Consider the following 25722-nt stretch of genomic DNA (forward strand, 5'->3'; position numbering starts at 1 on the left):
TACTAGCCATGAATTCACTGTATATTTTGTTTGCTTTGATCTCAGCAATCCACCTGCCTCGCTGTCCTGGGTGCTAGGATTACAGGTGCATACTCCTGCATTAGCTCACAGCTGCCATTTTCATTTTTCTGTCACTTTAGAGTACTACTTTGCTGCCTTTGTGTTTAGGACGACGGATGATGGCCCGTGATTTGTCCTGGATAGCTTGTATGTATGCTCTGCAGCTCTGAACTCACCCTTGACCTCACAGTAGAGGTCAAAGCTCTAGCTATGTCTTACTTCCTGTTCTGCTGTGAAGAGACACCATGGTCATGGCGACATGCAATAGAAAGCATTTAATTGGGGGATTGATTACAGTTTCAGAGGGTGAGCCCATGACCAATATAGTGGGGAGCATGACAGCAGGCAGGCAGGCAGGCAGGCAGGCAAGCATGCCACTGGAGCAGTGGCTGAGAGCTTCCATACTAATAATCCACAGACAGCAGGCAGAGGGCAGTGGTGGGGGGAGGGAGGCAGAGGTGAAGGCAAAGAGAGAGGGCACAGGAGAAGCCCGAGAGAGGAGGCAGAGAGGGGAATGGGGGGGGCTTTTTATCCTCAGCACACCCCTTGGAAGCAGCAGGTGATGACTGCTACGACCCTGAGAGCAGGCTGGTAGGATCGCCTGTATCCTAACAACGTCCATGCAGAGGAAGATGCTAGAAGCATCAGGGATGCAGTTTTAGATTCACACACCTTTTTACTGTTGTGTTACCTGAGCGTCTGCATAACCCTGACTGAGGCTATGGGTTTTCCAAACATTGCAAGGGAGAAGCTGCCCTAAGGACGGTCTTCTCAGTGGGTTGCTGTTGCTGCTAGATGGTAGTTTTTATGTCCCTTGTCTCAAGCAGAGGTCTTATAAATTCCCTTTGCCTGAAGTCAGTATGGTTGATCTCCCCCTAACCAGATTTAGAACTCTGTGTTTTCTTTTACATACTTTCCCAGAGAACCCAGAAGTTTTAATATTTTTAAAAACATTTCTATCATTTAAAGTGTGTGTGTATGGGGTGGGGTTGGGGGATACTTGACTGAGCCGTGTGTTGACACACTGGAGTGTGTTCGCGGTCTCTTACTTAGGGACGGGGCTACTAGCTGTAACTCACAGGGGTGCTTTGGATAAATCCTCTCAGAAAATGCTACAGTGATTTTTCTCCACAGAGGCTCAGAATGCACATTAAGGGTCCTTTTAAATTTAAGTAAACAAGCTCAATTCCGAGAAAGCTCACTTTTCCAAGCACAGCGGAGTGCAGAGCCTTTTTAGGCGGGTGCCCGCTGTGCCGATGATGGTTTTAGATCCCGATCCTGGTTTGAAAAAGGGCTGGTTTTTAAGAGGTCTAATTTGTAGACAATGCTCCTAATTAGATGAGTCCACCTCAGGGTCTGTTTGCATGAACAATATTATGTTAATTACTCTCTAGGACTTTCAAAAGTTGGAATATTTGAAGTGTTTGGCTGAAGAGAAAGCGAATTGTGCCCACTAAAAGCGAACTGGTCATTTCAGTGGCTGTCTTGGAACACTTTTTCTCATGATAAAGATAAAGCTGAGGTCTTCCTCCTGAAATTATGTTAAGAGATTCTCATGAATTTTACTTAAAATTACAAGAACACGAAGGTCGAGCATCCATAGAGAGTTGCCATAGAGACTTGCCAAAGAAGGTAGCTGCATCAAGGGGCACTGACTGGCCGGAGCTTGTATTCTGGGCAGATAGCATCCCAGATCCTTCCTCAGATAATAAATGTGACTCTGGTCAAAAGCATCGGAGAAGTTTCTTTCTTCTATGAAAATCTGAATTTTCACTTTTTTTTTTTTCCATTTTTTATTAGGTATTTAACTCATTTACATTTCCAATGCTATACCAGAAGTCCCCCATATCCACCCACCCCCACTCCCCTGCCCACCCACTCCCCCTTTTTGGCCCTGGTATTCCCCTGTACTGGGGCATATAAAGTTTGCAAGTCCAATGGGCCTCTCTTTCCAGTGATGGCCGACTAGGCCATCTTTTGATACACTTTTTTTTTTTTTTTAGAATTTTCATTTTCAGAAAGTTTTGTTTTTTTTTTTTTCATTGTGTGGTGGTGGTGGTGGTGGTGGTGGTGGTGGTGGTGGTGGTGTGTGTACCAACATGTGTGGGTGCCAATGGAGAGCAAATCCTTTGAGACTGGGAGTGCTAAGTGATTGTGAGTCACCCAACTAGGGGCTGGGACTAGACTAGTCCTTTGAAAAAAAAGCACAGGTAGTCTTAACTGCTGAGCCATCTCTGCAGCTCCCTGAAAATCAGAATTTCACACTGAGATTAAATTTACATCTGTTTTTCCTATGCCAATCAAGCATTTAAAGGGCTAAGTGGCGATTTGTGTACGCTTGTACTCTGGTCTTTGGGTGATGGCGGACAGTACCACTGGTTCTAAGTGAGATCCTAGAACTGGAGGCTCTGAAATGGGAGGGTTGCAGACCAGGATGTTCCTGTGCAATGTAAGTATCCTGTCTTCTGAACTTCAAATTAAAGCCAGTCACTAAGGAGGCTTTCTGTTGCTTCTGGTTCTGCTGTATGGGAGGGGAAGGAAACAACCTGATTCTATAGAAAGCTCAGTGGAGGTATCTTCTGTATCCTGCTGAGTGTGTGTGTGGTGGGGCCACTCCATGCTCTGGAGTGACTGTTTTATCTCAGTTGCCTGAGATAAGGACTTCCCAGATCTCTCTGGAGGTCACTGGAGTCTCCTGATGGATTCTTCTCAGTTTCATGTGGTTGGAGAGAGCTTTTGGCTCAGCAGCGCCGTAATCCCCTGAAACCTAATAAGCAGTCCGTTTATTGTCTTTGAAAGCTCTTGCTAGTTAGGAGCGCTCCTCATGGCCTTTCTGATTGCCTGAAGGTTAGTTTTCTTTAAATGTACTGAAGAGAAATACATGTCTCTTACTTTAAGAATTGCACCACGAGTTCGAGGACAGCCAGGACTACACAGAGAAACCCTGCCTCTAAATAAATAAATAAATAAATAAATAAATAAATAAATAAATAAATAGATAAATACATAAAATTGTACCATAACCAAGGGCTTGATCACTCGCTGCACTATATTTTTAAATTGCTTCTTTGCATTTTAAGTCTTATTCTTGGCTCGCTTAGTGTCAAGTGCCATTGCCCAATAAGCTACACTAGTGTGTGTGTGTGTGTGTGTGTGTGTGTAGTACATGCTCTTTTTGCTTTGAGGCATTGTCCCTCCCTCCCTCCCTCCCTCTCTCTCCTTGGCATGGAACTCACCAGTTAGGTATGACTAACTGCAGAAATCCACCTACTGTGCCTCCCCAACACCACCACCAACTCAGCTATCTCCTTAGTTCTTCTGCTCTCTTCCCTCTCTCTCTCTCCATCTCTCCCCCCCAAGTTTATTTATTTTATGTATATGAGTACACTGTGTCTTCAGACACACCAGAAGAGAGCATCAGATCCCACTACACATGGTTGTGAAGCACCATGTGGTTGCTGGGGATTGAACTCAGGGCCTTCAGAAAAGCAGAAGCCATCTCTCCAGCCCCTCTTCTGTTTAAACTAGAAAAAAAATTGAAAATTTCTTATCTATACTGAAGGATTGTTTTCTAAGATTTGTGTGTGTGTGTGTGTGTATGTATGTATGTATGTAAGTATGTGTGCGCACGTGTACGTGCCACATGTGTATGAAGCCCATAGAAGTTATAAGTCAGATCCTTTAGAGCTGGAGATATAATGAGGTGCCTAAAGAAGGTGCTGAGAACCAAACTAGGGTCTGGAAGAGTTCTTAATCTGAGTCTTTCCAATCCCCTGTATTGACATCTGATTAACTAGCTAGAAAGCTTCTTAGACTTAAAAAGTTTATTTGTATGAGTGTTTTGCTTGCTTGTGTATATATGTCTATGTAAATCATGTGCACGACTGGTGACTGCAGAGATGAAGGGATCGTTGAATCGCTTGGAACTGCAGTTATGGATGGTTGTGAGCTGCCATGTGGGTGCTAGTAATCAAACTCGGTCCTCTGCAAGAACAACTTAACCACTCACTAAGCTATCTTTTCAGCCCCCAATTATTATTATTTTTTTTTAAAGAAATTCTTGCTATACTAGCTCAGCTTGGCCTCAAACTTTAATCCTCCTGCCTCTGTCTCCCCAGTGCTAGGGTGGCCAATGCTACCAGAGAGCCAGGTTTCATTGTCGCCAAAATGCTGAGACAATTCCCTAAAGAAAACATTTCTTCCAACTCTGGAAAATCTAAAGGCACTCTAGTTTTTTTCATTGTTCTGGCAGAATATTTGACAGTAACATCTTAAATATGTCAGTTTATTTGCTAATGTTGTTTTGTCAATACAAGAGGACAATTCAGAAATGATGGCCTCAGTGTGATACAAGAGCCAGAAAAGACTGGCCTAGAGCATATGTCCTCATTTAAACAAATGGACTGGACCAGGACATAAAGGGTCTCCTGTGTGTGCTTTTTTTTTTTTTTTTTTTTTTTTTTTCTTTTGGTTTTTCGAGACAGGGTTTCTCTGTATAGCTCTGGCTGTCCTGGAACTCACTCTGTAGACCAGGCTGGCCTCCAACTCAGAAATCCACCTGCCTCTGCCACCCAAGTGCTGGGACTGAAGGCGTGCACCACTACAGCCCGGCTCAGTGTGTGCTTTTATGACTTAGAGAATGTCCCAGATACTATTCGTTGGAATTCCAGACAGTCTAAAAACAGAAAAGTGTATTAGGTCTTGGTTTATAATTGGGAAAATGAGCTGAGGTGAGGTTTCAGAGCCTGGGGGGATGAGAGCTTGACCTCAGTACTACTTACCCCATGCAGTCTGATTGAAAACCTCCTGCAGTGGTTTGAATGTGAAATGTCCCCCATTGGCTGGCTGCGGCATCTCAATGCTTGGTCTCCAGTTGTTAGCATTTTGGGTAGGTTTAGGAGTTGTGGCCTTGCAGGAAGAAGTGCATCACTAGGAGGGGACTCGAGAGGAGACAGCCTTACTTCCAGAGATCTTTCTCTTAACGCTTGAGGTCAAAGATGGGAACCCTTAGCTTCTTGCCTGCTGCTTGAAACCATGTGGAAGGAACCATATGGCAAAATTAACTCTTCCTCAAGTTGTTTCTGGTCATGCTATTTTATAGAACAATGGATAAGTCATATGTCCCCCTCCCCCAAACAACCAAGTGATAGAAACAAAACTTCAGGCCATTCTCCTCCTTAACATCAACCTCTGTGGCTCTTCCTTGCTTTCTTTCCCAGACCAGCAAAAAAAAAAAAAAAAAAAAAAAAAAAGAAAGAGACTGTGGTTTCTCCCCAGTCGCCAGATTCCTCCTTGGATCCAAAGCATGAATAACACATGCACGAGTCCCCGGAGTGCTCTGCCCACAGAACATACGCTTGACAAGGAATTGTCAGGAGACCCCATTTGTTGACAACACATAACGTATCAAGAATTTTATAGTTGACTTATTAGGATCTTAACATGTGTCAGGTGGTATTCTAGGGGTGCATGTGTTGCTGATGATCAAACATGGGACTGTCCTATAAGAGATTGCTTTGTCCATGGGCCTATATCCCAGCCTTGGTTGGTATTTTGGTGAATGGCTTGATTGAGGACATTAATATGCTAAGGATGATGAAGACAATAAATATTGGCACTTCAGACTCAACTATAATATAATGGTTGAGATAATCTTTTCCTCTGAGGCACAGTTTCTCTTGTGTAGCTCTGGTTGATCTTAAACTGACTCTGTGTTCACTCTAGATCAGGCTGGCTTCCAAATCAGAGATCCTCCTGCCTTTGCCTTCTGAACGCTGGGATTAAAGGTGTGTGCCACCAAGCCTGGCTGATCCCAGTCCCCCCCCCCCCCCCACACCCATTCTGATTATTTGTACACATGATTTCTGGTATCATAGGTAGGGCAAGTTACAGGAGTTGGAGCTGCCTCCTCTATATGTTCCAGATGCTGGGTCATCCCCAGCTGTGTGGGCCAATCGGGAAGAACGTAAGATAGGAAGATGGCTCCTGCAGAGGAAGTGGCTCTTCTACCAGCCTCTCCTCCATCCTCACCATCCTGAAAGATGGCAGGACATCATGGATTTTGTTCATTGTTTAAGAAATTCATATTCCACACAGAGAATTCAGGGCAAGCTCTAGACAGTTTTATAATGAACGAAGGGAAGAGAGAGATGCCCGGTCCTCACTCTCAGATGTCTTACAACTGCCTTGAATATCCCCGGGTGTTCCTAGAGGAAGGCTGTTGTTGGAAACATTTGAGAGGTTTGATTATTTTAGTGTTGCTTTGTTGTAACATGGTAATACTTTACTGGGATAAACTCTGGCTGACCTGCCCAGAGGATATGAGCTCCAAAACACTTAGGGTTTTGATTTAGTCAGAGGAGGCGTCTTCACATTTTGAATCGCAAATCCAGTGGGGAGATTGGGTTTCTGGTACTCACTGTGCTTATGGGGTGAGGGCTGTGTCTCTCTATTCCATTTTTTGTCTCAAAAGAAATAAATGTATCCCTAATACTTAAGTCCAAGATGTGTGGGTAAAGCTGAGTGAGAAAGCTCCAGAGAGAAAAATAGCTGGATCACCTTCTTTCTTGAAAACCTTGAATTTCAAAATTACCTTTCTCCCTGAACTGGACACCAGCTGACGTCATCTGGGTCCATTCACATCTCATCCTGCCCTGAGCGGAGTGTAAATCCTGTCTTCAGAGGTCCTGTGAGAGTCCCAGGAAAGGAGATCCCGGCTAAGGATGATGGATAGGAAGAGTTAGTGAGGAGCTCTTCTCAGTACGGGGACCAGTGCAGATGCTCCAGTTTTGTGGTTGTGGGGGGAAAAAAAGCACATGCTGGTATTGGTTTTGGAGGGGTAGTTGAGTGGCTAAGTGAATACACTGCTTTTGCAAAGGAGCCAAGTTTGGCTTCAAGCACCCATGCAGGGGGCTGCTCAGAACCACCTGGAACTCCAGCATCAGGGGATCTGAAGCCTCGGGGGACCTGAAGGCACCTACACTCAAACATATATTATACCCAGACACATACGTGTGATTTTGAGAAAAAGTTAAGGCACATGCTAATAAATAAATGTATGAGCTAGGCATAGCGGTCTATGTCTTTAATTCTAGTACTTGGGCAGGTAGATGGATCTCTTGCGTTTGAGGCCAGCCTGGTCTATCTATTGGAGCATTCCAGGCCAGCCAGGGCTACATAAAAACAAAAACAAGCCAAAATATTAAAGAAGGAGGAAGAAGAAGAAGAAGATGAGAACCGTTGTTTGTTTAGAGTTTACAATTAACCTATTGTTTACAGCATTAAAAGTGGGTTTTATTAAGCACGCGTGGACAGCAAAGACAGGTGACCTGGGTTTAGTACAAGACCTTACTAAACTGGAGAGCATTTGGGGAAGATATGCCCTAGTAAACCCAGCCTCCATGGATTCGTGTGTGTGTGTGTGTGTGTGTGTGTGTGTGTTCACAGATACATCTTTCACTGCATCCTTCCTGAGATCTCTGTCTAATTTCTTTTGGTGCTTGCAATGTCTCATGGAGCCTAGGCTGGTTTTGAACCCCCAATTCTCCTGCCTCATCCCCCACTCCCAAGTACCCTAGATTACAGATTTGTACCATCACCACTAGCACATCAAAACAGAGCCAAAGATTCTTTCAATTACCACACATTCATCATAACATGTGATTCGGTCTCCCCATCCCCCTGCCCTTCAGACTGCTAACTCAATCCGATCCAACCCCGGCCCAGCCCTGCACTATTCAGTTTAAAATGTGCTGGCGTTTTTGTTTTTTTTTTTTTTCCTGATGAGACACCATCTCTCCTCTAACTTTGTTTCATTTAAAATTCCCATCTTTCATATTTTGGTAAGTGAACCCTTGAAGCAGAACTGTAATCCGAGCATCTCGTCTAATAACTGGACTCAGCATGGGCATTTTGAAGCTGACTGCTCTGTCTGCAGTGTCCGTGTGTGGTGCTACTTCAGAGGAAATGCAAGAGGGGGAAGGGCTTTGCTGGGAATAGAGAATTGCACGGTGAGATCCGTACACTAGTCTAAAGGCCACAGAACTTTCCAGAAAGAGCAGTACCTCTTTGTCTGGAGCTATCCACTGCCCCATGAGCAGTGACAGCATGGGGTTAGCTGAGTTTGTGACTAGCCCCTCTTCTCTCTTTCTTTTCTGTGTGTGTGTGCACATGCACATGCGCATGGCGGATATGTGGAACAGCCTCAGTCAGTCACCTTTCACCTTCTGTCTGAGTCAAGGCCTCTCATTGTCCTCGAATGTCACCAAGTGACCAGGCTAGCTGGCCCATGAGCTCCAAGAATCTCTGTGTCTCCATTTCCCCTCTTGACATCTCTGGGTTTACAGACACATGTCACCACACTTTCACATAGGGTCTGGGGATCCAAACAAATTCAGGTCTTAGTTAACCTAAGGCAAGTTCTTTATGGACTGACCCTCTCCCGTCGCTGTGTCCTCTGTTCTCACACAGTCCTTTCTAGGAGAACCCTCAGCTCTATCTACCTCCTTGATAAAGCCCTGGACACCCCAACCACAGCCTGGAGCTATCTACTGCTACCACTTGCTTTGCATAATTGCTTCATGGTGCTTTTTTTTTTAAATTATTCATTATTTATTTTATGTATATGAGTGGAGTAGCTGCCCTCAGGCACACCAGAAGAGGGCATCAGATTCTATTACAGATGGTCATGAGCCACCATGTGGTTGCTGGGAATTGAACTCAGGACCTCTGAAGAGCAGTCAGTTCGTGGCACTCTTTATAACTGCCACTCAGTAACTGTGTTTGATCAGCAGATTTGAAGGATGGAGAGATATTAAAAGCGTGCACTGGCTGTTCTTCCAGAGGACCCAGGTTTGATTCCCAGCACCCATCTCTGCCTCCAGTTCCAGGGGATCTGATGTCCTCTTTTGTCCTTCTTGGGCACTCTATGTATACATGGCACAGACATGTACATATACATAGATGCGGGGCAAAACACCCATCTACATACAAGTTTGAAGCTCTAACTTAAGGACACCTTACTTATAAAGCTCAGTTATTTTTCCTAACCTGTATCTGGCCACAAAGAAATGTGGTTTTACTTGTTTAGTTTTAAATGTTTTTAAGAAGCTGAGTTGGATCTTATAATTTTTAAAATAAATGTCCTTCCTTTAGGTAAGTGAATGTTCTGCCTGCATGTATTTATGTGCACCGTGTGTGCCTTGTACCCTCCTGGAGGAGGGCACACATTCTGGATGGCTGTTTGTCCCCCACCCATGTGGTTGCTGCGAAGCAAACATGGGCCTCTGTAAGAGCAGCCAGTGTTCTTAGCCCTAAGTCATCTCCATCCCTTCCTTCTTTTAAATTTTAACATTTATTGGTGTGTGCTGGCACATGTGTATGCATGAGTGCTGTGGTGCACACATGGAGGTCAAAGGATAGTTTGTGGGGAATTGAGTCTCCTTCTACCAGAGATCAAACTCAGGCCGTCCGACTTGGCAGCAAGAGCTATGTGTTCTACAGAGCCAACTTTCCAGCCCAAGGGTTGGGCCTTACTAAAAGGCATTTTTAACAGATTTAGGAATAGCTGTTAGTAGGAAGAGATGCTCAAGGAATACATCCAAGAGTGGGTGTGGCCTATTAAAAGCCAGAGTCGTTGAATTACTATTTTATAGTAACACACACACACACACACACACACACTTCTAGGACCACAGATGATAGATTTCTTCCCTAGCGTATCAAGGTCCTGGATCTCCAGCCCCCAGCATCACAAGAATAAGATGGAAGGGACAAGGTAAGTTTAGCTTCTGTGCTATGCTAGGATGTAAGCTCAGGGCTGAGACTCACCCAAGTGCTGCATTGCAGTTTCTGAAACAGGCTCTTAAATAGCTAATGGACAGAGGAATGAGTGCATGGACTTGTGCACACACTGCACATGCAAGGGTCAATCTTTTGGTGACAGAACATCAGGTATTCTATATGGTTACTGAATCTTCTAGAACTTTCATCTTCAGGTTCCCCGCCGCCCCGCCCCCCGCCATTTCATAGTTTATACACCGGAAGTCAAGGCATTACTTTTAACTTGCACTGGGGTGGGGTGGGGACAGTATGTGACTGATCTCATGTTTACGTGGCTTTGTCTCCCTCCTCCCCCCAGCTCCCACAGAAGAATGGTCAGCTGTCTGCCGTCAATGGTGTAGCTGAACAAGAAGATGTCCACGTCCAAGAGGAAAGCCAGGATGGGCAAGAGGAAGAAGTCACTGTTGAAGATGGTAAGCCGTCCTTGCAGGCCAGACTGGCTTTGGCAGGACATTGGGAGCTGGAGGGTAGACTGCACTTGCAGTGAACTGGGTTGTCACATGCTGTCAACAGAAAACCCTGTCGTACTGTACTGACTCACAGTGCATAATGCCAACGATACAGTCAGCTGGTCTCAGGAGATGTTTAACATGCAGTCTGGGTAGCCCTTGTACTCCGGTGTTAGCATCACACTCTCTTCAATGGTCTTCTCTTGGAGTTTTTTTGGTTTTTAAATCATTGTTCGTCATTCTTTTTTTTTTTTTTTTTTTTTTTTTTTTTTTTTTTTTTGGTTTTTCGAGACAGGGTTTCTCTGTGTAGCCCTGGCTGTCCTGGAACTTACTCTGTAGACCAGGCTGGCCTTGAACTCAGAAATCTGCCTGCCTCTGTCTCCCAAGTGCTGGGATTAAAGGTGCGTGCCACCACCGCCCAGACCCTCATTCTTGAGTGATGATGTTAAGTATGAATTCTCATTAGAAAGATGCTTGCTTTATAAAAGTGAGGGTCCAACACCTGATCCAACTAAAAATGAAAGCGACAGTTTAGCATCATTCCAAAGATGCCTGTGTCACACGCACAGATCTCCTGGCATGTACATATATCTCCTTCCCTCAGCTGTGATCAGGGAAGTCACATCTAGCTCTTGAGTGCAGTGGGGAAGAAGGGACAATGGGCTGCTGCATCTTTAGCCAAAGTGTTGCTTCCATGTTTGTTCATGGGGCAGTAGTGCTGGGGCCATTTGCCATTCAATTCAGGATATAGAGGAGCCATTGAGATACTCAGCAGGTACAGGTGATTGCCGTTGAGGCTTGCAGTCTGAGTTGTTTTCAGGACTTGCACGATAGAAGGAAAGAAGTGGTTCCTGAAAGTTGTCCTCTCTGCCCTATACACTCTACACACACGCACATACACACACACTTAAAACATACATACACACTTAAAACATACACACACACACACACTTAAAACATACACACACACTTAAAACATACACACACACACTTAAAACATACATACACACTTAAAACATACATACACACTTAAAACATACACATACACACACACTTAAAACATACATACACACTTAAAACATACATACACACTTAAAACATACACACACACACACACTTAAAACATACATACACACTTAAAACATACACACACACTTAAAACATACATACACACACACACTTAAAACATACACACACACTTAAAACATACATACACACACACACTTAAAACATACACACACACTTAAAACATACACACACACACACACACTTAAAACATACACACACACACAGATATATACATATATAAATGTAGTTTTAAAGGGTATATTCCATGTAGTAACTTGGCTCTTCTGTGTAATATAGATAAGGCACAGATGAAAGCACTGGGCATTGCCTCGCTGGATAAGATCCTCTGAACACATGGAACCCGTTTCTCCTATACCCCCACAGTGCTGCATCAAGCCAGGAGCTGCTTTGAAGTTGGTGGGAAGAACTGATCTTTATATATCACCACAGGCACCATATAAAGTTAGAAATGCATACATAGTCTCACAGATGAAGTATTTCCCCGACTGAGTGTGAGACTTTCAAATAATCCCCACCAGACAGCTGGCGTGGACCCAAATCAAATTCCCGAGGAGAACCCTTTGTCCTCTCCATGTTCATTTCTGAGTTGAGCCAGACAGTGGCTGGTGTGTCTGTGTGTGTAAGTTTGTGTGTACAGGTGCGTGTGTGCAGGAGGAAGCCAGAGGACAAGCTCTGCGTCATTACTCAGGGGCCATCTACTTTGGATTTTTGAGACAGAATCTCTCAATGGCCGAAGCGTTTCCAAAAGGCTTGGCTGTTTGAACAGCATCTACAGGGATCTGCCTCTCTAGCACTAAGAGACCACGCTCATGCCACCGTGGCCTGGCTCTCTTCATGGGCTCTGGGGATCAAATTCTGGAACTTTACTGCCTGAGCCATCTCTACAGCTGTCCAATGAATTATTTTTATTTTTCATCCCATTGAAGTCACTGTGGCTCAGGTACTTCAGAGACCATTTATTCAGGTTTTCTACTTCTGATTCTTCCCAACAGGGGACTTGAGAAGGCAGCCAGTAGAAGATAAATAAGTAAAACATAAGACGAAGAAGAGGCTGCTTGGTGATTACCTAAGAATTTTGCAAGAGATGGGAGCTGCTCAGAGTTCGGGTGGAGCATCTCCCTGAGTTCAAGGGTAGCACTAACACCTGAGGAAGCTGGAATCAGATATGTCACCATAAGGCCTAGGGGACGAAGCCCAGTGTTTGTAGCACTTTTTATCCATAGTGTGCAAGGCCCAGGTTTTATGCATAGTACTGTAAGAAATGAAATGGGTTTTTAGCAGAACCGAGACCATCCAGAGCCAACACTTGATGTCTGATCACTTCCCTGTGGTGTTAGGGTTGGAAGTCAGGGTCCTGTAGATTCTAGACAATTGCCAGTGTCTATCTTTGACCAAGGCAACTCTTATTAATGAGAACATTTAAATGGGGCTGGCTTACAGTTTTAGAAGTCTAGTCTATTATCATCATGGTAGGAAGCATGGTGGTGTGCAGGCAGACGTGGTGCTGGAGAAGGAGCTGAGAGTTCTATATCTTGATTCGAAGACAAACAGGAGGAAACTTTGTCTTCCTCAGACAGCCATGAAGAGGCTCTCTTCTACACTGTGCAGAGTTTGAGTATAGAACTTAAAGCCCATCTCCACAGTGACACACTTCCACCAACAAGGCCACACCCACTCTAACAAGGCTATACCTATTTTAATAAGACCACACCTCCAAATAGTGCCACTTCCCATGGGCCAAGCATATTCAAACCACCACAGCTTCCCTAAACTTCATCCTCATTGTCAGTAGTTATGGCAATGTCTGTGGGCTAGGTACTCTTCTAGGGACTCAAAGCTAGGTTATTAGTATTCTAAATTGACTATTAACCACTGCACTGTCCCCATGTGGGGCACATATAGAAGCAGCCTGGAGAAAGTGTGACACCAGAGGTTTCCTTTGAGCTTCATCTGCTGATCACTTTGCTTCGTGGCCCAGCATAGCTGAGAATGTGACTCAGCGCGAGATCACAAGCTTACTTAAAACGTCATGAGGGATTTGTGTGTGTGTGTGACTTGATTTCATGTTTCTCAAGAGTGAATTTTATAGATGACAACATTGGGTTGTAGTAGCAAAGCCTGAATACAAACCCAGACAGAAAACACTGGGGCTGGTTAAAAGGGAGCCAAACCACTGGTTTGTGGAGGATTTTGTGGACAATTTGAGATCTTTGAAATGTGGCAGAAAAAAGACAGTCTGAGTGAGGTGTTTTGTCTTGTTTTTTTTTTTGTTTGTTTGTTTGTTTTTTTTAAATCTGCTATATTTTAATTTCTTTGCTGTGAGTGTGTGTGGATGTGTGTTCACATACTCACTTATCTGTGAGTGTTCAGAGGTCTGAGTGTGCTTGTAGTGGTCAGGGGACAACTTGGCAAGAATTGGCTCTCTTTCTACCATGTTGGTTCTGGGGCTTGAACTCAGGTTATCAGATTTGGTGAGAGGAACCAGGGGCAAGCCATCTTGCCACCCACCCTGACTCCGACTGTTCTTATTTTTAATTATTTAGTGTGTGTGTGTGTGTGTGTGTGTGTGTGTGGTGCACACACAAGTCAGTTTTCACCTTCTATTGTATGAAACCCAATGTTTGACTTCAAGTCTTTTCCACTGTGCAGTATTGCAAGTCCATGAGTGATTTTCGTACAATGTGTAGGCTAGATATTTGGGATCGGGGCCAGGCACTCATCCCATGACATCCTGGAAAGCATGGTGTCCCTTGTCATCTGTGACTTGTCTCGTGGAGGCTTGCTGTTTGCTGTCTTCTTTTCCCCAGACGTGGTTTCTCAGACATTTCAGCACATGGCTAAACACCAGCTTCTATGAAAAGCCATCCTGTCCCCACCTGTGACTGCATTGCATGGCTTCCCTGAGCAGACTCAGGCAGTTAACCATGGCTGGTCCGGGAAGCCTGGGCACACACCGAATGCCGAGAACTGAGAGAGTGGAGAGGAACAGACTTCCTTCAGAAGACCCCGAGAAAAGCCCAACTGCTGGGAACGGTAGCCATCCTCTGAGAGGACTGTAGAGGCCACTGTACTGACTGGTTTTGTGTGTCAACTTGACACAGGCTGGAGTTATCACAGAGAAAGGAGCCTCACTTGAGGAAATGCCTCCATGAGATCCAGCTGTAAGGCATTTTCTCAATTAGTGATCAGGGGGGGAGGGCCCATTGTAGGTGATGCCACCCCTGGACTGTAGTCCTAGGTTCTATAAGAAAGCAAGCTGAAGCCGGGCGTAGTGGCGCACGCTTTTAATCCCAGCACTCGGGAGGCAAAGGCAGGAGGATTTCTGAGTTGGAGGCCAGCCTGGTCTACAAAGTGAGTTCCAGGACAGCCAGGGCTATACAGAGAAACCCTGTCTCGAAAGAAAAAAAAAAAAAAAAAAAAAAAAGAAAGAAAGAAAGCTGAGCAAGCCAATAAGGAACATCCCTCCATGGCCTCTGCATCAGCTCCTGTTTTCTGACCTGCTTGAGTTCCAGTCCTGACTTTCTTTGGTGATCAACAGCAATGTGTAAGTGTAAGCCGAATAAACCCTGTCCTCCCCAACTTGCTTTTGCTCTTATCTGCCTGGCTATCAGAATTCCCAGCCTGGCTGTGTTAATGCAGGTGGAATCCTCATGTTAAATTCTTCATCAGCATTTTTTTCATATTGATATTAGTGTTAAGCCTGTGGAGTGTGTGTGTGTGTGTGTGTGTGTGTGTGTGTATATATGTAAAAGTCAGAAGACAACTTATGGGAGTTGCTTCTGCCTTAGGAGTTCTAGTGATTAAACGTGGGTCATCAGGCTTCACGACAGGGGCCTTGACCCCTGTTAGACGCCTTTAGGAAAATTATATACACGTGCGCAAGCACATGCATGCATGTGGAGGCCAGGTGAGAGCGCCTTGCCCCCTCCTCACACCTTGTTTTTAGAGACTGGATCCCCTCACAACAGCAGAAGCTCATGGTTTTCAGCAGCCAGCTCTGTCTGGAGACAGGGCATCTGTCTCTGATCCTCACCTCCGATGCCGGGGTTACCTGACCTCACAGCTGAGCCTGCCTTTCACGTGGGTCCTGGGGAGTCAAATTCCCATCCTCTTGCTCCCACAGCAAGTGTTTTTACTTACCCTCTGATTCAAGCAGCCTTCTTGCCAAACGGTTACTTTAAAGCAGCAGGTGCTACTTATGAGGCTATGGGCGTAGCTCAGTGATAGAATATTTGTATAGCATGCTCGGGGCTCTGGGATTGACTCCCAGCACCACCAAAGGCAGAAGAGAAATGATCTGTGGTTATGGTAATTTATACCTGCCTATAATGCCAGAATTTCGGAGGCTGAGGCAGAAGGATTGCTTCAAAGTTCAAGGCCAGCCTAGGCTACATAGTAAGTCCCAGGGCACTTCTGATACTAATTTTCTATAGTCGATTTCACTGTTGTGCTAAAATACTCTGACGAGCAGTTTAAGACAAGGTTTCCTCTGGCTTACAGTTCAAGGTACAGTCCCCCCACAACAGACAGGTCCCCCCACAGCAGACAGGTTATGTGAGCTTGCCGTGGATACTCACATAGCGTCTGCAGTCAGGAAGCAGGGAGCAATGAACACAATGTTCAATTAGCTCTTTTATTGCAGACCAGGATTCAGCACAGGGAATGGCGTCTACTTTGAGGGTGGGTCTTGCATCTCACTTAACCTACTGAAGATAACCCTTCTAGGAAAGGTCAGCGGCCTAGATTAGGCTGACCTAATCTAGAAAAATCTTTCTAGGGGTGCCTGGAGGCTTGTCTCCTAGGTAATTCTAGCTCCTGCAGACTTTAACAACTCAAGAAGTCGCTGACAACAGTTTTAGACAGACAGAAGTGAACATTTTCCCATTATAACTTGCTTGCTTTTTCTGAAATTAAGAAATATCAATAAGGCCGGGCAGTGGTGGTGCATGTCTGCAATCCCCACACTTGGGAGGTAAAGGCAGGTGGATTTCTGAGTTTAAGGCCAGCCTGGTCTACAGAGTGAGTTCCAGGACAGCCAGGACTGCACAGAGAAACCCTGCCTCGAAAAACAAAATATATATCAATAATTCAGATATATTGGAATCTTTTTTTCCCCATGGGTGTCACGTCCGCTCTCGACCAGCAAGAACGACACGACCACCAGTCCTTCTAACAGCAGTTTATTCAGTCCTGATTCTTCTTGTTTATATCTCCCCCGAACCCTGGGCCTCTCACTCCTTTTATACTCTCATCCACACACAGCAGGCCACGCCGCCTCACCAGGCACACAGCTTCAGCTAATCAGGGCAGCAGGGGCATATTTCCATCAAACTGGATTCACCGGTATCCTGGTGCACCTGTGCAGCTCTCAAGATGTTTGTGGCTTATATGAGGAAGTCAGGTGCAAGTCATACGACTTAGCTACAGTCCCTGGCGCCTTTGGGACTGCCGCCACACCCGCTCCTAACACATGGGTGCTTTCTGCCCTCACTCTCTCCTTCTTAGAGACTTTTTTTGTTTTGTTTGGTTTGGTTTGGGTTTTTTTGGTTTTTCGAGACAGGATTTCTCTATATAGCCCTGGCTGTCCTGGAACTCACTCTGTAGACCAGGCTGGCCTCGAACTCAGAAATCCTCCTGCCTCTGCCTCCCAAGTGTTGGGATTAAAGGTGTGTACCACCACACCCAGCTTTTTTTTTTTTTTTTTTTTTTTTTTTTTTTAGAAGACAGTTTTTTTGAGTCAGCTCTTATTTGAGGCTTTGGCTACTGTACTGCATCCTCCAGGCTACTTGGCCCACATCCATCTGGGTGCATCTTCTGCCTCTGCCTCTCATTGCATCTTTAGGAATGCTGGGATCACCAATGGCCACCACCATGTCTACCTTTCTTTCTCATGGCTTCCAGAGGTAAATCTTAGGGTCCTCAGGCTTGCATGGTGAACTCTTTTACCCACTTAGACACATTGCCAGCCAGCCCCAGGGACATCTTCAGGCCATACATGTTTAGAGTTTGAATGCAAATGTTTATGTGCAGTGAAAAAAAAAAATCACTGCAATTCCCTTCCCTTTCAGAGTCAGTCTCCGCATCCTCTTCCGGGGATTCGTCAATTTATCTTCTGATTAAAACTGCTTGGCTTTCTCTCTGAGCATCTTTTACTACTGTTCCTCAAACAGATAAACATCCTATTACTGTGGATGCTACTATAACCCGTTGCTAAACAAAATGTCTAAGGAACCTCACACAAGTCGCCCAGCACTGCCTCAGATCTCAGTATATTTGGGTGTTTCCTTCACAAGGCAGGGATGTCTGGGTGTTTCTGTGGTTTGCGGAGTCTATGTAACAAAAAACGACATTTCAATCTTTCCGGTCACATTTGTGTGAGTGAAAGAACAGTGGTGCTCTGTCCTTGTTTTCAGTTATTGTCTTCATGTAGGTATTACAGCATTTGCGCACCCTGACCTGAGGGAATTTGCACTGGTATTTGTCCCTCCCTGCTTTGTGGTTGGTACTTGTTCCTGTGGAACTCATCCACTCTGAAAGTATTAGCCAGGTGAACCAGTGAGTGTCACGTTCATCAGAGAGCAGTAAGAGGCTGCATGCAGGGAATGAGTCCCCGTTACATGGTCTGAGCTTGTCACTCACCCCTTCCATCCCTAAGGGCACTGGTTAAAGCAGAGTTGTCTAGAGTGTCTAGTTCTCAATTTCACAAGAATCCACTTTTCTATACCTCCATGCTATCCCTCAGGGATAACATAAGTGGAGGACTGGTAACTCAATTATTTAATGGCTGAATTTGCTGCATTGTGGAGAATACATTTCGCTAATGGTGCTTTTATTGATACTTGTTTTATTGAATCTGAGCTTTCCCCTTCCTAATGCTGAGTACCTTTGGGATATGGAAAAACCAAAGGTGACCTGAATAATTACCACTCTCCCAGTGAGTCTGTTCCCTTACAGATCATCTACGCTGGAATCAAAAGTGATCCTTCTTCCTCGTTTGAGGAATAACAACTTGATCTGGAGAGTAGGCACGCGAAGGCCTGCCCTAGCTCCTAGTAAACAAAGACACCCCCCCCCACACACACACACACACACTTGCTTTTCAGATAAAGGTGGTTTCCCTACTCAGAAGAAATATTTTATGATTTTTGCCTCCTTTTCCAATTTAACATGTGATATAATCTTGTATGTTTTAGGAAGACCTGCCTGCCACCCTATTGTTATTCTTCCTTCTGTGTCTCTTGGTTTCAGTTGTTAGCACCTGACATCTGATGTCTCTCTTACCGCCTCCTTGATAGAGAACAGAGCCAGGGAATGGGGACCTGGTGAAGGGAGAGTTCATGACAGCTCCATTCCTTTGGTTCAGTATGTCAATCTGTTTTGCTTTATTTTTGTTAGAGTCTCTCTATGTAGCCCAGGATTGCCTCAAACTCCCGGTAGTCTTCATGTCGTTTCCTGGCAATGCTGGTCTTACAGGTGCATGCACCATGTCTGTGAGGGCCCCAGTTTTGTGAGTCTTGGCCACACTCCCTTCTGTTGCATAGGTGTTAACAAAGCTAGATCCCTTTCAGAGTGTGCAGCTGGCCCTCGGGTGTCTACTGCTGGCTGGTATCTTGCCTGGAGGCCTGCAATACCATCCTGACCTATCCATAAGTGAACAAGGATTCCTAGAAATGTCCTGTAGACCCAGGAGCGCCTCCTCCCCACACACAGCACACACTGTGTGTTTCAGATACAATAATGTTGTGTGGTGTTTCCTCAAGCTCCGTCCTGTCTCGTTGATGTTTTGAAAACTATAGAGCACTAACGTGAACTAAGCTTTGAACTCCGGGGAAAGTCTTTAGGTGTGCCACCCTGGGAACTCATTTAGATTCACTCCTGCTGGTGTTGAAATAGTCCAGGCAATCCTCCTGCCTCAGCTTCCTAAGTGCTGAGATTACAGGTGCATGTCACTGTACTCTGCTTCTACTTTCTCTTAACCGCACACGCACACACTCACGCACACACGCGCATGCGCACACGCACCCACGCACATATGCACACAGGCATGCAGACGGCCTTCATTTAGATACATCTCCATATATCTGTGGAATCCATTTCTGTCTGTAAAATGAGCATCCTCTGAAGGCTGACTCATCAGTGTCACTCCTTTGGGCCTTAGAAGCACAGAGGATTAGCTCATGCAGACACCTGAGCCTTGGACAGGTGCTTAAAATGTCATTATGCCTATTTATAAATTACCTCAGAGGTTTTCCTTAATCTGATACTAAAAGTCATTTTTCTGGATTTGAAGTTTTAATCGTAATTGGATAAAAGGTTCGTGAGGGGACATTGTATCCAATACTATCTCGCCTCAGAGGCATTTGGGTATGAGGAGCAAGGTTAATGGCTTTATAAACGAATGTCGCCACAAGGTGTCATGTGGATCTCTAGTGTGTTAGTGCTGCTGCGTTCCTGGAAGGCTAGGACTGGGAAAGAAGAGTGGATGGAAATGATGTTGACAAAAGCCATTGCTTCCTGTCAGCTAGCTAATTCTAGAAGTGCCAAGTACAGATGGCTATGGTTTTATGTAGTCCGTTCACCACTCCGTTTAGTCACGTTCTTTGTGAGGATGGTGTAGGGGTCAGTACAGCAAGTGTCTGAGTGACTTTCTGACACAGTGAAGAAATACCTAAGGATGTTAAATGACCAAGAGAAAGAAACCAATCATCTTGGCTTACTGCTTTAGAGGCCTCAGTCCAAGCCTGGGCCGTCCACTGCTTTGGTCTCAGGTAGGTGGGTGTGCCAAATAGCCAGGACCAGAGCATGTAATGGGACGAGATGCTAATCTCCTGCTGGGAAGCAAAAGGAGCAGGAAGGGGGTTGTACTATAATCCATGCCAGGAGTATGTCCCCAATAACTTAAGGTCCCCCAGTACAGTCTATTCCTGAAGGCCTGTGGTATCCTCCAATCACACCACCCTGTGGCGTGGTCATCAACCTAGGCACAGCAGTTAGGCAGAGAAATGCATTCTCTTAGCTTAGCACGCAGCCTCTGGGCAAGCAAGATGGTTGAGCAGGTAAATGCAATTAATTGTTGCACAAGCCTAGCGACCTGCCTTCGATTCCCTGGAGTTGGCAGAGAAGTCGAGGGAGAGAACTGACTCTACAACGTTGTCCTCCACGTGCACACCCACACATACACACAGGAAACCTGCAGACATGTGCAATCAATATGTGACGACTGAAAATTGTTTTCCATCTGAAGCCAGCTTGGTAGTGAGCTTCAGGCCAACCAGGGCTCAAAAACAAACAAACAAACAAACAAACAAACAAACATCCCCCCTCCCCATGTGTGCTTATACTTTGAGGTTTTTTCTGACTGCTATTGCTACTCAAATGTCTGTATAGAATATATATGTTATTCAGGTGAGTGCTGGGATTAAAGACAGATCACTGTGCATGGCTGCTTTAAGGTATCTTTAACATTTTAAAATTACCTCTCTTTCTGTCTGTCTCTCTGTCTGTCTCTCTCTCTCTCTCTCTCTCTCTCTGTCTTTCTGTGTGTGTGTGTTTATGTGCTCATGGAGTTCACTGCAGTTGATATTCTTTTTTTCACCCTGTGAGTCTGAGGGATCGACCTTAGGTCACCAGGCTTAAGAGCAAGCATTTTTGGGATTTTTTTTTTTTGGTTTTTCTTTGTTTTGGCTGAGCTATCTTGCCTTCCAGCTTTGCTGTATCGTAACACAGGTGTGTCATGTTTAGAAAAGTGCCAAGTGTGTAGCCATTGCCTCACTGTACGAGTCCGTCGGGGCCGCTAGAATAAAACTCTAGAGCAGATGACGTAACGACAGACATTTATCCTTCCCATAGTCTGTGATGTAGAGACAGACATTTATTATTCCCATAGTCTGAGCGGTTTCAACAACTCCTGAGGTCTCTCCTTGGCTTGTAGATGACTGCTGTCTTGCTATCCCTACATTGTCTTTCCTTTCTACATCCATGGGTGTCTTTAATTGTCCAAATTTCTTCTCATGAGGATACCAGATGGTTTTTGGTTTAGAGCCCACCTTAAGTGACCTCATTTTTAAACCCTTTGTTTAATCATTTTTATGTTATATTTTATTTTTAAAGATTCCCTGAGTTGCCCATGCTGGCCTTGAATTTGTTCTATAACCCAGGCTAGTCTCAGACTCTCTAGGTAGAGCCACCATACTTGGCTTAATTGGCTATTTAAAGGCCTTTTCTCTTCAGAGCCTAGGGCTGTGGCCCAGTTGTAATGTTTACTTAGCATGCACAAAGCTCTGGGTTCTCTCCCTGGAACTACATTAAATTGGGGTATGGTGGCACAGGAGATAATGAAAAAGGGTCAGATGTTCAAGGTCACCCTCAGCCACATTAGCCCATTCAGGGCCAACTCACACTTTGTGAGTCCTTATCTCTAAAATGAGGGTGGAGGGGAAGGGGGCAGTTAGCTTAACATCCTGTGATTGTCAAATTTGGGACCAAGAAGCCTAAGGAGAAGAGAGAAGAGAGTCACAGGGCTGATGTGTCAGGTCCCTGCCCGCTGTGGCTGCTGCTTCTGGGGAGGTTTTTTGTTTTGTTTTGGTTTTTTTCCTCCATAAAAGGAGGCCTGAAAATCTGCCTGTCTCCAGGGCTAACTTCTAAGCTCCGCAGAGCACACTCACCTCCCTTTCCGAAGGCAGTCCTCTTAAGTATTTGCAAACATCAATCACGTGCCGCTTTCATCTTCCCTAATATCTCCAGAGAAAAGAAGCTGCCTTGCATTGAAAGAAAAAACACCAGGACTTACGTATGTTTCAAGAGGAATGTGCCTGGTGGAAGCCTGCCAAAACTAACTGGACCTCACTAGTACTAGTTCTCATTTTTAAGCTTATCTCTCACTCTCTTTAAAATGTAAGAGTAAAGCCAGGCATGGGGCTGCAACCCCCAGCACTTGAGAGGTAAAATCAGGAACACCAGTTCAAGATCCTCTTCTACTATATATTGAGTTCAAGGCTAGCCTGGGATACAGTTTGTAACAGTTTGAATATGCTTGGCCTAGGGAGTGGCACTACTAGGTGTGGCCTTGTTGGAGAAGGTGCGTTACTGTGGGCGTGGGCTTCAAAACCCTCATCCTAGCTGCCTGGAAGTCAGTTTTCTCCTAGCAGCCTTCAGATGAAGATATAGAACTCTCAGCTCCTCCTACACCATGCCATGACTGCCTGATGCTGCCATGCTCCCACCTTGATGGTAATGGACTGAACCTCTGAACTCCTAAGCCAGACCCACATATATGTTGTCCTTTATAAGAGTTGCCTTGGTCATGGTGTCTCTTCACAGTGGTAAAACCCTAACTAAGACATTATTCAAAGACTAAACTAACAAAAGGGCTGGGGAGATAGTTCAGTTGGTAAACATGCCTGTGGACTCCAGTACAATCCCCCAGAACCTATATTTAAAAAGCCAAGTGTGGTATGGGGCATGCTTGAAATCCTGATGCCAGGGAGGCCAAGGTAAGAGGGTCCCTGGAACTTGGTGGCTAGTCAGTCTACTCTACTTGGTGTGTTCTAGGCCAGTGAGAGACCCTGCCTTTGTTTGTTTGTTTTTTGTTTTTCGAGACAGGGTTTCTCTGTGTAGTCTTGGCTGTCCTGGAACTTATTTTGTAGACCAGGCTGGCCTCGAACTCAGAAATCCTCCTGCCTTTGCCTCCCAAGTGCTGGGATTAAAGGAGTGCACCACCATGCCCGGCAAGAGACCCTGCCTTTTAAATTAAAAAAATATATATAATTTTATTTTATTTTAGGTGTACAGGTATTTTGCCTACATGTCTGTTTACCATGTGGGTGCTGGGAACCTAACCCAGGTCCTCTGCAAGAGCAGCTAATGCTCTTAACTGCTGAGCCATTTTTCCAGCCCCAGATATGGCAATTAAAAAAAAAAGTTATTGTTATTACATTTAGCCTCTCTCCCCTCTCTCCCTCCACCCCCTGCCTCTTTCTCTGGAGCAATTTATAGCAGTCAGGTCTCTCCACCAAGTGGGGTACAGGGATCTAACTAAAGTCATCAGCCTTGGCAGGGAGTTCCTTTTTTTTTTTTTTTTACCCCCTGAGCCATCTTGCCAACTCCTAGAGGTGACTTTTCAGGACACTTGGCTAGAATGCACTAGGCCCTAAGCAATCCCTAGTACAAACACAAACAAAATATCCCCAAAATCAGTCAAGAGTGTCCAACCTCACCAGGTCCTCACCATGACAGAATGCTAACTGCAGACCTCTGGCCTTCAGAGTGATGAGAATGAGCCCTGGGTGTCCGGGAGCTGTGTGCCAGGTTTGTGGTGCTTTGTGTCATTGCCCAAGCCAACTGAGATAGTCAGTGAATGAACTTTTAAAGAAGTGTATCACTTCATCATGACTGTCAAATCTTGGCTCTGAGTTTCCCCTCGCTGAGATAATTTCCGTTCAGACACATTGAGATTCCATCAGGGTCAGCATGATGGATACACTGCTGTCCAACCTGCCCTTATCCAGACATCCCCTGTGTGCTTCCTGGAGACTTCAGCCTCCCGAAGCTCACAGAAAACAATCTCCAGGATCCATTTCCACTTGATAACCTGTCAGCTAGAAATGCAGACAGCTCACCTGGGGAAGTTCATTGTCCACTTGTCTCAGTCACTGCTCTATTGCTGTGCAGAGACAGCATGGTCAACCAACTATTATAAAGAAATCATTTAACTGGGCGGGCGCTCGCTTACAGGTTCAGAGGATTAGTCCTTTATTGACATGGCAGGAGCATGGAGGGGCCATGGTGGCACTCCTGGTGCTGGAGCAGTAGCTTATAGTTACATCCTGATCTGAAGACAGAGAGGGGGAGGGAGAGAAATACTGGGCAGGATGTGTGAAACTATCCAGGCTTTTGAAAACACCAAGCCCACTCCTACTGTCACACTTCCTCTAGCAAGGCCACACCCACTCCAGTAAAGCCACACCTCCTAGTCCTTCTCAAATAGTTCTACTCCCTGATGACTAAGCATGCATATGTGTGTGTGTATTGTATGTATGTGTGTGTATATATATATATATGTATGTATGTATGTATGTATGTATGTATGTATATATGGCAAATCCTCAGCTTTTTCCTTTGTGTTTTCCAACGTGGTTACTTGAAGGTTTGAGGCTGGCTATTGTGTGGTTTGGGGCTCTCATTCTTATTGCTGTCACAGAGAATCAGTGAGTGCCATGTATGTAATCACTATTATTTCTTTTGAGTCTGTAGCTTCAGATTATCCCTCCTCCCCACTCCTCTTGATTAAGACTTGAGGACAATGGGTAGGGACAATGGCTCCCATTGTCCCGTGCTTGCTCTGCGAGAAGCACAGTGAGGATCTCCAGCCCCGACATAAAAGCTGGCTCTCATGGCTCTTGTCTATAATCCCAGCACTGGGAGGGTAGAAACAGACAGATCCTGAGGTCTAGCTGAAATGACAGGCTCCGAGGTCATTGTCTCAGAAACAAGGTAGAGAACAGTGAAGACAGCAGACACTGACCTCTGACCTACACACACACAGGTAGGTGCACACACATACACAAACCCATACAAAGCACACAATATCCCACTAAACAAACAATTTCTAAAAACACACATGTTACATAGCATTTGGGACTCCATCAAAATATTCACTCTCCGCTTTCACTCTAAAGAAATAGGTATGGGGTTGGCTCCCACCTTTAATCCCAGCATTCAGGAGGCAGAGACAAACAGGTCTGTGCAAGCTACAGGTGTCTAGTTAGCTGTCTGATATGGGAGCTGGCAGTGAAGCCTGGGTCCTCAGAGGGAGCAGTAGGCACTCTCAGCTGTCAGCCCATCGTCCAGCCCTCCTTCAGATTGGTTTTTTTTTTCCATTTTCCTCTACGCTTTTGAAGTGTTTTAAAATTTCATGCTCTCCAGATTATTTATTTGGATTTTTAAAACTTAAGTAACCATATCTGTGTTAACATATCCAATGCATCTGGACCATAAAATTCAATTAGCTAGTGCTCTTGCTCCTTAGGGCAGAGACTCAGAGCCCAGTAGAACCAGCTATCCTGTCGATAACTTGTCAGTATCCCTTCAGATATTCAGTATAGCCTTTAATCCTTGTGCTTGAGAAGTAGAGACAGGCAGATCTCTGAGTTCAGGACAGCCAGGGCTACCCAGAGAGATCCAGTCTGATATTAGGTATACATAGTACATCCTCTGGAACTGCAGATTCCACACTTAATCAGTCAACCATAGGATCAGCTAGCCTCTGAACAATCGTGTGTGTGTG

General features: G+C 45.1%; 1 protein-coding gene and 1 long non-coding RNA gene across 2 annotated transcripts in view; one reads left to right on the forward strand and one right to left on the reverse strand.

The window, feature by feature from the left end:
• The window catches only part of Gm40592, a 33333-nt gene extending 26167 nt beyond the window's left edge, over window positions 1-7166 (reverse strand). The window contains exons 1-2 of the long non-coding RNA XR_003948988.1: window positions 6653-7166; window positions 4842-5082 (exon numbers count right to left, since the gene is read on the reverse strand). This is a non-coding gene — a long non-coding RNA (predicted gene, 40592). The remainder of the gene's footprint in view (window positions 1-4841; window positions 5083-6652) is intronic.
• The window catches only part of Akap12 (A kinase (PRKA) anchor protein (gravin) 12), a 93143-nt gene that overhangs the window by 37216 nt on the left and 30205 nt on the right, over window positions 1-25722 (forward strand). Inside the window, exon 2 of the mRNA NM_031185.3 lies at window positions 10199-10313. Coding sequence (NP_112462.1) covers window positions 10199-10313 — 115 coding nt within the window. The remainder of the gene's footprint in view (window positions 1-10198; window positions 10314-25722) is intronic.

The sequence above is a fragment of the Mus musculus genome, chromosome 10 (genome assembly GCF_000001635.26).
Source record: "Mus musculus strain C57BL/6J chromosome 10, GRCm38.p6 C57BL/6J".
NCBI lineage: Eukaryota > Metazoa > Chordata > Mammalia > Rodentia > Muridae > Mus > Mus musculus.